Source organism: Paroedura picta, chromosome 6, assembly GCF_049243985.1.
Source record: "Paroedura picta isolate Pp20150507F chromosome 6, Ppicta_v3.0, whole genome shotgun sequence".
NCBI lineage: Eukaryota > Metazoa > Chordata > Lepidosauria > Squamata > Gekkonidae > Paroedura > Paroedura picta.
This window is the reverse complement of record NC_135374.1, coordinates 122671055-122686040: the sequence shown is the minus strand read 5'-3', so window position 1 is coordinate 122686040 and position 14986 is coordinate 122671055. Positions and strand designations below refer to the sequence as shown.

The window sequence follows — 14986 nt, the reverse complement described above, 5'->3', positions numbered from 1 at the left end:
GCCCTGCTCATGTAGGAAAGGAAATATAGACAAGCAGCCTCATGCTTCACTTGCCCCTCTCCCAGCTTGATCTGGCTGTAGAGTCAGGAGACAAAAGGCAGGAAATAAACCCGTCTCCAGCCTTGTGCTCCTTCAATGCTGGCTGGAGCTTCACAGGATCATCATCCCCCCCCCCCACACACACACACACTCTTAGCTTCCGCAATCAAGTGGGAAGGATAGAGCAGCCAAACAATTAAGAGCAGAAGGCAATGTCTGTTTCTTGTCGGGAAAAAGGGAGGTGGAAAATCTGGTTGAATGCTTGGGACATTTCTGGAGATTGGGGGTAGAACTTGGAGAGGGAGGGAGTTCTGCAGAGGCATCTGTCCTCCAGGGCAGCCGTTTTCTCCATGGGTCTGGAGATCACTTACAACTCTGGGAGAACTCCAGGCCCCACCAGGAGGCTGGCAACTCTGAGGGGGGCTACATTCAGCTACATGAGCCCCAAACCATGGTCTTGAATGGTACAGCCCCTATTGAGCAGGCAGCCCTCCCTTCCCCACATCACCTGAGGTTAGGCCCTGTCAGACTGGGGGAGGATCAAAATAATGTGCTCCTAAGTGCAGTTACACCCTTCTTACTCCACTGGCTTGAATGGACCCAGGTAAGTGTTAAGATTGTGCTGTAACTCTCTGTGGGAGTTTGTGGAGTCATGAGACAACAGGGGGTTGAAAAGCCCAACCTCAGCAATATTTTCCAGGAAGAAAGAGAAACATGATCAGCTAATGTCTGGGCTTTAGAAGTGCTTGGATTGCTTTTGTTCTCACAAGAGAACTGTGTGTGCGCGCGTGTGTGTGTGTAATTGCATCCTTCCTTAAGAAAGGCCAAGGGAAGATTGAGGGAATTCCATTTTATCCTAATAATACTGTCAGGTGGAACACAAGGATACAGCCCAGTGATTAGTGTCAGACTTTTCAGCCTGCAGACAGCTAATTTTTCTGTCAACAAAGAACCCTATTCCCTCAGAGGTGGTTTGAAATTCTTGAAACAAGGCAGAGAAGTCACTTCCGAAGCAGTGAATGCCACTGAAAGAACCCAGCATTTATTCCCTGCAATTAATGGGAAACTGGAAGGTATTCGTTGGAGAGCCCCCCCCCCCCGAGTTCATCAATACAGCTCATCTGTTCCAGTTAAGGGTCTGTGCAGCCCTTAGTCACCAGAAAGGCACAGAAGCTCATTAGGGTCTGTTGTGCACAAGATCACCTGGGAAGCCAGTAGGGTTTGTTACATTTTGAAAAGGCATGTGGAGTTGGGGGGGGGGGACCTACTTCGGTCCTGAATTACATGGCAGCCTTTAGAGCAAGCAGTACGATGCCCAGGTCTCCCCAGGAACAGCCTCCTTGTACAGTGGTGTACACAATAGTTACAATATGTACAGTCTTAAAAATGGAGGACACCCATTGGCAGCCAACCCGAATGCCTGCGGAGCCTCTTATACGGGCTCATGCCCAAGGCAGGAATTTATCCTTCTACCCAGGCGGTGATTCTTCTGGCCCGTGGAACTTATTGCCAGCCCTGCAGCCTTTTGTGAAGAGAGGGATCACAGGGACTTTTGATACTTAGCACACTTACTGTTTGAATGTGAAGAGCTTTTCACAAGCACTGTGTGATAATAATATGAGGCCCTGCCATTAAAGTACAATGATCACAAATAAGAAGAACCCTGCTGGGTCAGGCCAGGGAAGGTCCATCCAGTTCAGTGTCCTGCTTCACAGTGGCTGACCAGTTCTTCTGCAAGGCCAGCAACAGTGCAAAGAAGCCAAGGCCTTCTTAAGAACCTCAGAAGAGCCCTGCTGGATCAGGCCAGTGAAGGTCCATCTAGTCCAGCCTTCCATCTCACACAGTGGCTGACCATTTGCTCTGGATGACCAACCAAAGGGGAGAGAGGCTGAGACCTTCTTAAAAACACCAAAAGAGCCATGGAAGATCAAACCAGTGAGAGTCTATCTAGTCTAGTATCCTGTCTTATGCAACAGCCAAACAGTTCTTCTGGAGGGCCAACAAGAGGGCACAGAGGCTGAGGCCTTCCCCTGATGTTGCCTCCTGGCTCTGGGATACAGAGGCTTAGTGCCTCTGAACACGGAAGGTTCCCTTTAGTCACCATGGCAAGTCTAAGCTGACCAGATTGTCCCACTTTTGGAGGGCCATCTGGGGGTACATGGCAAATTTTTACTTATGTTGAAATTTTAAAAATATATATTACAATACTATTTTTGTGTTCTATGCATTCTATGAAAATGTTTGTTGCTCCATATAGACCAAATTTTTAATCAAGAACCCCCCTGGTTAATGGTGTCCCGCTTTACCAATGTTAAAATCTGGTCAGCTTAGGCAAGTAGCTACCCATGAACCTCTCCACCATGAATCCCTTTAATCCCCTTTAAAAGTTGTCTGTGCCTATGGCTATCAACACTTCCTTTGGCATCCAATTCCATACTTTAATCACTTGCTGTGTAAAGGAGTATTTCCATTTGTTTGTACTGAGTCTACGTGGCACGTCTAAAGTTCGTCTTCAGAATCCAGCCAATTATTAGAAGCCATCTTGGGGCTGGCTCCTCCTTCTGTGGTAGCATTCTTCTGGCAGCCATCTTGGGGCTGGCTCCTCCTTCTGTGGTAGCATTCTTCTGGCAGCCAAAGTGGGGCCCCCTAGGATTGCCCCTAGCCTTGGAAAGATCACAACCCCCCCTCCCCCCAGAAATCAGCTGTGACTTGATGGCACTTGATGGCCACCATCATCCTAGGAAGGGAAGACCATCTATGGGAAAGAAGGATAAATATCGACTTCAGGAGCCATCCTGAGCCTGCAAGCACCTTTGGAATTCTGACCTTCAGTGGGTGGGCACAATCACAAAATGGACACCATGAAAACACACACACACACACACACACACACACACACACACACACACAGGAAGCAGTGAGCAGGAGGAATAACTTCAAAAAAAATTCCCTGGGAACAAGGAGTGTGAGAAAGGACAAGCTGGGTCACAAACTGCATGGTTTTTATCTGCCCAGCCCGTTGGCTCTCCAAAGGGAAGCGTTGCTGGGCAGGAGCCCCACCCATTTTGCCAGAGCACTTGTGGGGCACCAGGAAAGGCATCAGCACCCTCCCTGGCCCCCAGGAGCACCACTTGGGGAACCCCAATCCTCTCGCGGCAACTGAGTAGCCTTTGCAATTTAAGACTGCAAACTGTTTCCAAATGGGGCCAAAGCCATCTCTGGAAGGCATTTCTGCTGCTCCTGTAGTGGGGCTCAGTTACTCTAGCTATCCCTTTGCCCCCCATCCCTTTGCCCCCCATCCGCGTGTACTGCAGCCTTAGGAGTCACCAGAGCATCTCTGGGCACCACTCCCTCCGCGCAGCCCAGGCAGAAAGGCCATCCGCTCACACAGCAGAAACCTGACCCCCGTCCCTCTGCAGGGGCCGTTACTCTGGACTGCGGATGGTTTAAAAACAAAGGACAGGAGAGCGATAGCAGTTAACTAAGCAAAGATGTTTATAGATGGACATTAACGGAAGGCCTTCCCAATGCATTTTGCCACATTAAAAATTGAAATACTAACAAATTAGCTCCCTCTTGAATAACTTCAGCGCAGCTAATACGAAAAACATACCAGCTTCAAAGTTCATACATCTGTAACAAATTATAAACACAACGACTTCCGATTGAAGAAAATCCTTTACATTTTTTGGTCATCAACTTTTTAGGTGAGAAAGCCACAAACTGCCCTCCTTGCTATGGCCGATGTGGCACGGCACGGGGTCCCCGAATATCCCACTGTCATTTGGTATGCACCATTATTGCAGTGATAATAAAGGAGTCATTCTGTATTCGTGTTGATGTTCCACCCAGCGCCATCGATGCTCAATTTAGCGTTAGTTAATGGGTACTTAAAGTGTTACCCAAATGATTTAGAACATAGCACAATTTAACTCTTTTCCAAACTATAAGCACAGAATGCTCCCTTAGTATATAATGCCACGAAATAATGAAATAAGTGCATCTTACCTTCTAAAAGTGTTTCGGTTGTTAGGCTGGCAAACATTGAGAGGCCTGTGATGGGACATCCCTGGCATGCTGAACTAACAGGGGCTCGGGGAACTGGTGAGTGCGGCTCAAAGTTTCAAAGGCAAGAAGAAAAGCAAGACAGTTGTACTTACTGCACAAGGAGGGGCTCAAAGTCTTGGATACTGAATGGGAGGTCCAAGCAGGATGGCCAAGTAAACCAAGTCTGATTAGTATGTCATTTGCTTATAATTGTCTTTTTAATGCTATGTGGACACAGGGGAGCCAGCAGGCATTCCAAAGCTTCTCCAGCCATTTGCCCTGTTGCAAGGGAAAGCGACTTCCCTTTTCGGCTCACACAAAATGTGAATGGTTCACTGGGCACATGTGCATCATTTCTCTGGATGTTCTCTGGTCTCTGCACTTGTCCCAAAATTTTTCTCCTGGGCATGAAAAAGGGCATTTTTATGGTTTCTGGCAGAGCCATTGATTTCAGTGGAACCTGCTTATAGCAATATGAGCCAAGGGCCGCAGTTTTAATCTGTATCATAAGCAGTTCTGAAAGTCACAAAGCAGTCTGGCTAATGGTGGGCTGAGGATCTGCCATTTGATGACAGGCACACACAGTGACTGGGAAATTCTATGGGTCTCTCCCAACTGGGCTCCATAGCTGTTCACTGGTTAACCCAGCTGGACCTCTGAAGGCGCTTGTGGGTTTCCAGCTCCCCACTCCACCCCCCCCACAGCAGTGTTGCCCCCATGCCAATTTCTGATCTAATCTGGAAGGGGAGGGGCAAAAGTCAAAATGCCACGGAGGCACCAAGGAAGGATTCTTGACCGGCAGCCTCTTAGCTACTGGCTGGGCCTGACCAATGGAGCCAGGGCTGGAGCTTGCGTGTCCACACAGCCAATGCTCTGCACCTCTACGGGGGCATCACCCTTGCCCTGGCCACCCAAACCTGGTATTAAGCAATGCCATCCAGGCCACGTTCAGAGAACAGTCCAGACCATGCAGGCAAAGCTTGCTTGTGAAAGCAAGCCAAGTCCTTAACCTTTTTGAGCCCGTGGGCTCTTGGGAATTCTGACCCAGGGTGGTGGGCACAGCCCCTAAATGGCCACTGCAGGAAGCAGGACACACACACACACACACAAAGAGGAAGCTTGGAAATGCAGAGGGATAGAGGGAGGACTTAAAAACACCAGGGGAAAGACAAGAGGGAAAAACACAATGCGGTGGCAGCTGGTTGCTGAAACATGACTATGTTAATCTGGACACCTGGCCCTAAGGCTAGGGGGGGGGGATAGGAAAAGGAATCTATGGGGACCCAGGTGTCCAAGGCACCAGAGTGAGGACTCCTGCTGTCACAAAGCCATCCAACAGAAATGCAGATTTTATGAACTTAGGCAAATAGTGAGTGGGTGGGCAGGAGGGGATGTTCCAGGGTTTGTCTCTTGCGGCCCTTCCTTGCCTCCCCAGGGAATTGGCAATAAGCCCTCTAGGCTAGGCTGCATTCTGGAAATTTTTAGTGGTGGGGGGGGGATCACTTGGGCATGAAATTAGGGTCACTGTAGGTGGGCAGGTAGTTGTGAGTGTCCTGTGTAGTGCAGGGGGTTGGACTGGATGACCCTGGAGGTCCTTCCCAACTCTATGATCCTACGAAAGGGAAAGGATTCAGCATGGTTGTGTGGGGGGGGGCAATATCTGTTCACCCTGAGTGGCTCATCCTGTTTCCTATTGGCTTGGTCTTAATGTCCCACCCCACTCTCTAAGACCAGGCTCCCGGCTCCCAGCATTTTCGGATGCCAGGCCCAGGGCCCCACCAGTGAGGCTGAGTAGTAAGGGGGCTTTGAGGAGGCTGGAGACTCAGATCATGGCCTCGTCTGTCTGTTTCTGGTATTGGGATTTGGGGGGCTTTCATATTGTAATGTTACGATTTTATTGTAAACCGACACAAGATGGCACTCCCGTGAGCGGCAGTATATAAATTAAAATATAAATAAATAAATTTAAATAAGTATGAATTTATCTCAATGTTTTAAGGTATTGTTTCATTGGTGGACTGCGTTGACTAGGGGTGTCCAGAGAGGCAGTATATAAATTCCGCAAATCAAATCTAATGAAAAGGATCCATGCATGGATACGGAGACAAGCCAGGTTCACCCCCTCCTCTCCCGCAGAGGGGTCCCGCTCCTCCTGCCCCTGGCTCTTGCTTGCTCTTGACCCCCTGATGCCCTAGGCTCCTGCTCTTCTTGGCTTCTGGGCAGCAATCAAGGTTGGTCTTTAAAGTCCTATATGGGTTGGGACCAACATGCCTGAAGGACTGCCTAGTCCTTGGTAAGCCTGCCCAACCATTACAGCTATCTTCGGAGGCAGTTCTCTGAGAGGAGGCAAGCAGCACCTCAGGGGAGAGAGGAGCTCCTCCATCAGGGTGCCAAAGTGCCTGAGCTCTCTCCCCAGGGACTTCCCCCCCCCCCCGGCCTTGTCTATTGCCATCTTCCGTCAGTGAGCGAAGAACGCTTTATCTCCTTTGGAGTTCCTTCAGTTATCCCTCCTTCCTGCTAATGTTTGATTTGTTTTCATATTTTGCATTATGGGTGGGCATTCAGCTAAACCAAACTCAAGCCCCTCAGCCGCCAGACAGTTGCAATTAAGGGAGAGCCAGCTTGGTGTAATGGCGAAGAGTGGAGGCCTGTGATCTGGAGAACTGGGTTTGATCCCCCGCTCCTCCACCACATGCAGCCAGCTGGGTGATCTTGGGCTAGTCACAGTCCTGTCAGAGCTATTCTCACAGAGAAGACCTGTCAGAGCTCCCTCAGCCCCGTCAACATCACAAGGTGTCTGTTGTAGGGAAAGGAAGGGAAGGGAGGCCACTGTGAGACTCCTTTGGGTAGAGGGTTACAAAAACCAATTCTTCCTTCTTAAAACACACTTAAAGGAGTTTCAGCCCCTTTAAATGCCTTCAGAGTAAACTCTCTGCTTGGAGAAGGCATTTAAGGGAACTGCCAGTCCTTTCAATAGCTTCAGAGTTCACTTGCATTGCTGTAGTGGTTTTTTTTTAATGGCCTGCATCCCCTTTAATGTTTAAATGCCTTTTCCCCCAATTGAAACAATGAATGGGGGCTCTTTCTTAGGGAACTATAGAATCGAACCCTCTGGTTCAATGGTTTTGAAATGGGGAGTTTTTTGAAGAGAGGCGCCAGCAGCTCTGTTGCAAATCTAGTGCTTGTACCTCAAAAAAGAGCCAGAGACCGAGATACTTCCAGATCACTTATCTATTATAGCCTACTAGTATCAAAGCCCGTTATAAAAAGGGGCTCTAAAATGGGCAGGAGGCTATGGAGCACACGGCAGCCCAGCCAAGGGAGCTGATCTGGCAGGGCCGGTGCTGTGTGCTTGGCATTGCAGAGCGTGGCTGGCCAGCCCCCTCCTGCTCCCTGGCAGCCAGGAGGCCTCAGAGCTCTGTGGCCTGGCCAGCGGAGCTGAGCCGCCAGGGCTGGCGCTGCACTCGGAGTGCCTCTGAGGGCAACGAGCTGCCTTCCCCCTGCTTTCCGGAGTAGTGAGACTTACCATGGGCATCTTCCTCAGAGGGCGGCTGGCTCTTCTCCCGTGTCAGTAAGGAGAAGGAGGGAGGGAAGCCTCTCCCAATTGGGCCCCTGTCCCCCACAGTGGAGGCCAGGTTTACCCAGTGAGTCATCTGCATACAATTATTAGGGGTACAGATGGGGACCACTGGCTATAATCTTCTCCATAGGCTATAATGGAGCTAATAGAATTTGGCAATCCCAAATATTGGTATCTCAATTCCGTATTGGTATTGGTATTTGGGAATATTGGGAAATATTGATTTTTTTGGAGTCAATGTACCCAAAAGTATTTCTCTGTGTGTGTATTTGGGGGGAGGGGGTGAATTGTGCATCCCTATTTTGTATGCATTTTACCTCTGTTTTTGTTTTCATGATTTTTGGTTTGGTTCAACGGATTTAAATTTGCTTTTATTGTGTATGTTTGTCACCTGCCTCTCCCTTATGAGCATGGGCAGGTAGGCTACACGTTTTGCTTAAAAAAACCCAAGATGTGAGGGTTGCTAATTATTAAGAAAGCAAAACCTGGAAAAAATAGCCTTTCAGAATTAAAAATATTTTGTAATGGAGATTAATTATAAAAATAGAAAAATGCGAATCTGTTTTTCTTATGGCCTTTCTCACCCTTACAGAGGGGGCGGGAGACAGAGAGAGAGAGAGAGAGAGAGAGAGAGAGAGAGAGAGAGAGAGAGCCACATCACTTAAGGGCCTGGAAGAGGGTGTGAACACTAACATGACTCTGTCAGTTCCATATTTTGGAATGAATTGGGTCCTCCAAGAATGAATTGAAGGGGCCATCATGCAGCTTCCGTTATTTTGGGAGTAATACTCTGTGTCATCATCCAGGTCAAACAAAGAGTATGTCATTAGTTCCAAATTAAATGTTGCTGAATGAAACCTCTGCGGCTCCAACACTCCTGTTTCCTCCCTTCTTAGCCCAACTGTGAGATGGATAAAGAGAGAGAGAGAGAGAGAGAGAAGGAAAAATCACCCACCTCGGAGTGTTTCCGCCAAATGTCTATGTTCTTTCGCTGAGCTTTCGAGAAATGGTCCCAGGCTTTTTGTCTGGTGGAGGCGTTGAAAACGGCCACAATCTGCTCAACTTTGGTGAACAAGGAAGTCAAACAAGACAAGCAATTTATGTTGTGGTCACGAGAGAAAAGCCAAGCAAAGACACGTGGAGGCCAGGGATGCTGCCGCTGCCGAAGCAGCACCATCTGTAGCCATCCAGTCACGACTCTCTGTACTTACACTGCAGAATGGTTGGAGACGTCTCCCTTCAAGACTGCCCAAGGCAACCCAAGCTACCCAGATGGACTGGCAAGACGTTCTTTAGGCACACTAATTATCTCACGTTTGCGGCTGTTAATCTGAGTGAACTGGCCTCCCACCTGGGGAAGGAGACACAGGAGGTAAAGCCAAGGAGCCACCTGATCTCTCTGAGGTTCCTGGGCCCGGGCCAATGAGGAGCCTGGCTTTTGAGTGACCCCCCCCCCCACTTTACATTCTGTGTCCGGAAACTGCTGTGAAGTTGCAACCCTGAACAATAACTCTGTAAGCTGCAGAGCTATTTCTTGAATCTGTGATTTCACAGATCAGTTTGAGAATCACATGGATTATAGTGCTAATAATTCCCGCAAGAGATTTGCACACAAGGTTCCAGTGAGGCATGCGAATTATCTCTGAGCTCCAGATAAAAACTCGTTTATTCCCATATTCCTCTTTCTTTTTTCTTAATGGCTGAGCCTCATATTAAATTTCTGAGTCAAAGGAGGACTCTTGCGCTTGGCAAACAAGGGGCACAGCACTTGGGGGCATAGATGTTTGTGGCTTGCTTTCCAGGAAGAACATAGGTTGCAAATCATTCTCAAATGCTGCAGCTCACAGAATTATTGGCATGTGGGGGATGACAACGATTATTTATACCAACCATTCTGTTTTGACCTTGTAGCTCGGTCTAAGAATCGGTCCCCTTATTTCAGACAATTTCTGGACTCGTCTAGGAGATTAGATATCCATTAGCTTCCCTGATGCCGCTTAGAATTTATACTATTTTCTGAAGTATTCATGGCCGTATTGAATCTCTCAGTGGATGCATCTCCCAGGCACACGATCCTTCCCTGGCCTCTGCAAAAGCCCCACCAATCATCGTCTCAGTCCAAGCCTGGGATCTTTTCAGCAAGAACTAGGAGCTGGCAGCCTACCCGGAAGAGGGGACTGTTGGCCATTGGGTCATCGGGACTGGAGTAATACCCGACATGGAGACAAATGGGAGGTCTGGGGGGGGGGGTGGCAAGCAAGCCCCAAGGGTGCAGAGTTGCCATCTGAGAAGACCACCTTTCACGCACAAGGCTGCCCTGTGTTGCTAACTCCCTGGCTGAGGCTTGGGGCACATCAAGAACACAGGTATCTGGGAGGCCTGCAGAACATGGGTTTTGACTGAACTGCATTAGTGAGGTTCAGTCCCCCTCCCTCCAAATGACAGCACTGGACTCAAATGCTTCAAAAGCAACACTACAGCCAGGGGTCCCCACACTTTTCGAGCCTTTGGGCACCTTTGGAGTTGCTCTCTGGTGGCCTTCAAGCAGTGGCTGGACAGGTCCTTCTCCTGGATACTTTAGGCTGGTCCTGCATTGAGCAGGGGGGTGGATTAGATGACCCAACTCGATGGTTCCATGAATTCTGACACACACACCAAGTGGTGTGTAGCCACAACATGGCTGCTGCAGGAGATGGAGCCAATCACACAATGGCTGCTGCAGCTTAACCTCAGTCACACAGTGAAGAGCTGGGGGGGTCAGCTGCTGCCCCAGCAACTGTCAAAGCCATGCATCAAAGATTTTGCCATTTGCCGTTTTTATCTGCCTTTAATTCTGTATGATTGATTGCCTTAGGGGTGAAGGCAGTTGGTTTAGGGCAGTGTAATTTTCACCAGTGATTCTGTCTGTAAAGCCATTTGATGTATGGGAAAGTGTTCTCTCTCCCTGATCTTGGGAATGGTGGGGCCAGTTGTGACTTCCTGGCCTGGCTACATCAGATGGCATCTGGAGAGCTTCACCCCCAAATGAGCAGGCAGGGGGAGCTGGGGGGCTGGAGGTTACGAAAGGGCAAAGGTTCCCAGGTGTTTGGCTTTAGCAAAGGAGCAGAGATATTAGCATCATTGTATCCTCAATAAAGAGATTTTCAACATTGTATCCTCAATAAAGAGATTTTCAACATTGTATCCTCAATAAAGAGATTTTCTTCAACAAGGTCTGCTTATTGGTAGCAATCAGTTGAATTCTCACAGCAACCTTTCTAAAAATCTGCACAGCCAATCAGAAGTCTTGCTAGGCAAAAGGGTCACATGCCCCCCTCCCCACACTTTCTAAAAACCCTTGGTGAGCACCACGAAAAATGGTGGTGCGTGCTCCAGAAATCACACTGGCCAAGAAGTGTGGGAGTCCATCTGAGACGGTACGGGCTGAATGGCTTTGCAGTCAGGGGAACAAGGCTAAGCCATTCTGCGGTATGACAGGTGAAGTCAGCTGCTGACAACCATCTTCAAATCTCACTTGCCTTCAATGAGCTCTCGGTGGGGGTTCTCCTTCCCTCCCTTTTAGCCTGACAGCTACCCGATCTGGCCCCAGGCCTCCCACTGGCTGCGTGTGGAATGGGACTCAGGTGTCCCAGTCTTAGCCACTACCCAGCCCTGTTCCCAACTTACAGGGAGTGCATGCAGATTCTGCACATATGCTAGAAAGCGCCAAATTGCAAATAAACCTTACCAATTAAAATGGGGACCATTACTTGGATAAATGTGTGGTTTCAGTGTTCAGCTGCACATGAGTTGAGCCAGCCTGGAGTAGTGGTGAAGAGTGGCAGCTCCTAATATGGCCAGCTGGGTTTGATTCCCTGCTCCTCCACAGGCAGCCATCTGGGTGACTTTGGGCTTGTCACAGCACTGATAGTAGGAGCTCTCTCAGCCCCCTCACAGGGTGTGAAGAAGGGAAGACAGTTGCAAGCTGCTTTTCCTTCAGATGGGTATAAAAACAACTCTTCTTCTTCTCCTGAAAATTACTCACTGCACACCTAAAGAAAAATCAAGTGTGCATGCATATTGAAGAACTAAGAGACAGGCTTACTGTTCGCACCCTGATGTAACTGGAGGAAGGATGAAATGTTTTTCATTAACAGGAGTGTTTTATTAATGGTTTAGATTTTTAGTCATTCTGTTGTTCCTATTGAAAGCACCAAGAGCCCTGAACTTGATCCGTAATCTGGGTATAATTAATTAGCAATAGAAAATTAAAGTAAAAATATTTCTGGAGATGCAAGCAACTCGTGTTCTGCATTTTTCAGACTGAAAAGCGTGAGTGGAATCACTAGGATCCTTCATCTGAAACCCTTGAACTCTCAAGTATCTGTTTTTTTGAGAGAGCTGAGAGTTCTTTCGACAGGTGCTAGCATTAATTAAACTATCCCTGCTTATCTGATCAATCAACAAAGATTTCTTAATGCATTCAAGTGGGGAAAATCATAAAGTAACACTTTTATTCTAATGGCTGGGGACTGATAGTTGTTACTGTGTGTTTCCTCGGGGATAAGAAAAACAGACCAGATAGAACAGCCTCATTCCAGCTCCTGGGCATGAAAGGACAGGGGAGCTGGTGGGCTAAATCATACTCTTCCCCCGGCAGAAGCAGAAAGCCAAGGAAGGACACACTCAATAACACACTTTCAATCTACTTCCCATGAATGGCAACCAGATTTTATGGTGTGAAATGGCAATATTCCGCTTGCAAACGGTCAGTGAAGTGGATTGAACTGCATTAACTGTACTAGGCTGTACAGTTGTGAACCGCCCCAAGACACCGGGTGCATTAGGGGTGGTCTAAAAATATAGTAATAAATAAATAAAAATAAATAATTTAGCCTGTGTGCAAGTACCTTAACTCTTCATTCAGCAGAGAGAAAGCCAACGTGGTGCTCCTGAACTGCTTATGAGGGATGTCCACCCTCCATGTGACATGGCTACATCCAGCCTTTGTCCCTGCCCTCTGTGAAGCTGCACTTCAGACATACCCTGAGCGAACGGCATGGGAAAATCACCGGGAGTGCCAAACCGCATACTGGAATGCACTGCACTTAACCTCTTCTGCATTGTGCCTCCTGGCACAGACAGAGGCCATCAGGCAGCTCCAAAAGAGAATTATGGGGCAAGCAGCTTGGGAAATTTCTGGGAATTTGGGGGCAGAGCTGGTGGGCAGCCTAGTTCAAGGAAGGGGGCCAATGGGGGTGTGATGCCTCATGAAGCTGCCACTTCTTCCCGGGGAACTGTGGTCTGCAAAGCAGAGGCCGGTCTTTCAGGCCCCCTCTGGAGGTTGGCAATGCTGAAAAGGATCCCAGGGTTTTTTTACTCTTAAGTGTACCATTGCATAGAAATCTATTTGTGAAGTGTCCTGCATGAAACTGCAATAGAAAATGGGAACCACACATTTAGTCAAGGCCTTCATGGTTTCTGTTATGCTGCATTTATTGCGTTGCTCTCTAATTTTGGAATCCAGCTTTCATTACCTTGTTTATTGTATGCAACAGAAGGCTGTGTCCTTCTTTACTGTCTAGATCATACTGTAGAATAACGTTTGAATCTGAAGCATGCTTGGACATCAAAGCTCCCACCTTGAATGGAACTTTGTTGGTTTTAAAGCAGTGGTTCCCAACCTGCGGGCCGCGGCCTGGCGCCGGGCCGCAAAGGCCATGGCGCCGGGCCGCGGCTCCCTCTCCCCGCCCCCCCCCCGCAGTAAAATACTTCCCAGGCCGCAAGCTTGCGGCCCGGGAAGCTACTTACTGCGGGAGGGCGGGGAGAGGGAATCAGGGCCGGGCCACGGCCGTGCAGGCCGTGCCCGCGCGGCCCGATCCGCGGGTGCGGCTCGCGGGCGCGGCCCGATGCCCTGCCGGTCCCCAGCCTAATAAAGGTTGGGGACCACTGTTTTAAAGGATGCAAACATTGTTCTGCTGCTTCAGGCCCATCCAGCAAACCACCTCGGCCTGCATTAGACTGTGTTTTTAATGCATTCTCTAATTTGCTGGTTGCTGCATTATTATTTTCACTAAATAAAAATAGAATACAAACTTGTGGTGATCCCTGGCCCCAAGGCGGTCTGCCTGGCCCCAACCAGAATCAGCCAGAGGAGACCCGAGCCCTGGCGGAGCTGTCAAGGTTCTGTAAGGCCTACCAAATGGCTGAGGCCAGGGGGGCTTAGAATCCTCCCTCCCTCTTTTTGAAGGCAAGAGGACTGAATCGGCGGCCCCATCACTGAAACAAGCTGCTGCCCATTTGCCTACAGTAGAAGCAGCTGATGGGGTGGGAGGGGACACAGGGAGCCAGGCTCCTCCTCTGCCATCCGTCCGGGATGCCCTGTTTGTGAGATGCCTCTTTGTGCCTTCTCCTGCTTACAATGTTATCTGCTAAGGAAGGGGGTGGGCGGGCAGGTGGGTGGGTTTCCCCTTCTTCTCCAACCGTGGCCTCCCAACCTGGCCCTCCCAGTGATGAAAGATGCCTGGGCATGGGTGAAGAGGGGGACCCTCCCCATGAACGTGGCTCCCACCCCCCTGAGGGATCCCAGGGTTTCTGTGACAACGACTAAGGCATGAATGCAAGCAAAGTTCACAGCTGGAAAATGCAAGGCAATCGGGACCAATACCAAGCTGTGGCTGAACAGCACTGCAGAGCCAAAGTGAGATGTAATCAGCATGATTAAATATTCATCAACAAACATCTGTTGATTAATCTAATGTCATATAAAATTTTCATTAGCCATATGTGACTTTCAAGTGTCTGTCAATAGACAGAGCATTAGAAAGCAATTTTCCTCCTCTGCGTGGCACAATCTGAAATGCAGGCTACTGGGACACTCTGTATGCTAATCTAGAAACCAATTCTGTTTTTTACATACATTTTGTATATAACTGACAGAATAATTCTTAGATGGAGCTTTAAAACTGAAACCTCAATGTGAAACTTGATAGGACAGGAGGTGTCACCTTTGGTCTGCCCTGCTCACATATAACCCTCCTCTGGCTTCCTTTGCCAGCCTGGCTCTGATGCTGGAAATGAGCCGTGCATTTTAAGCCGACTCAGAGCTAATTGTTTCACATCACCTGTGAGAACTGGTCTCAAGCACACCCATCAAAGGAGCATCACTGACTGGGAGCAAATGCCTCCCTCTCTCTGATTGTAGGCTGTTTCTATATATACCTAAGCCTAATTTATTGATTACTAGCAGTAAAGCAATGGGCTCTAGGCCGCCCACACTCATGTTCAATACTCCCCCCCCCCAGTCTGTAAACATGTGGGGGAGCACTGAAAAGGCGCATG

General features: G+C 48.8%; 1 protein-coding gene across 6 annotated transcripts in view; it reads right to left on the bottom strand.

Moving 5' to 3' along the window:
• Window positions 1-14986, bottom strand: part of ENOX1 (ecto-NOX disulfide-thiol exchanger 1) — a 322679-nt gene that overhangs the window by 80783 nt on the left and 226910 nt on the right. For all 6 annotated transcript variants that reach the window (XM_077344075.1, XM_077344074.1, XM_077344079.1 and 3 more), the window contains one exon: window positions 8622-8728. In XM_077344075.1, the coding sequence (XP_077200190.1) occupies window positions 8622-8728 (107 nt within the window). The remainder of the gene's footprint in view (window positions 1-8621; window positions 8729-14986) is intronic.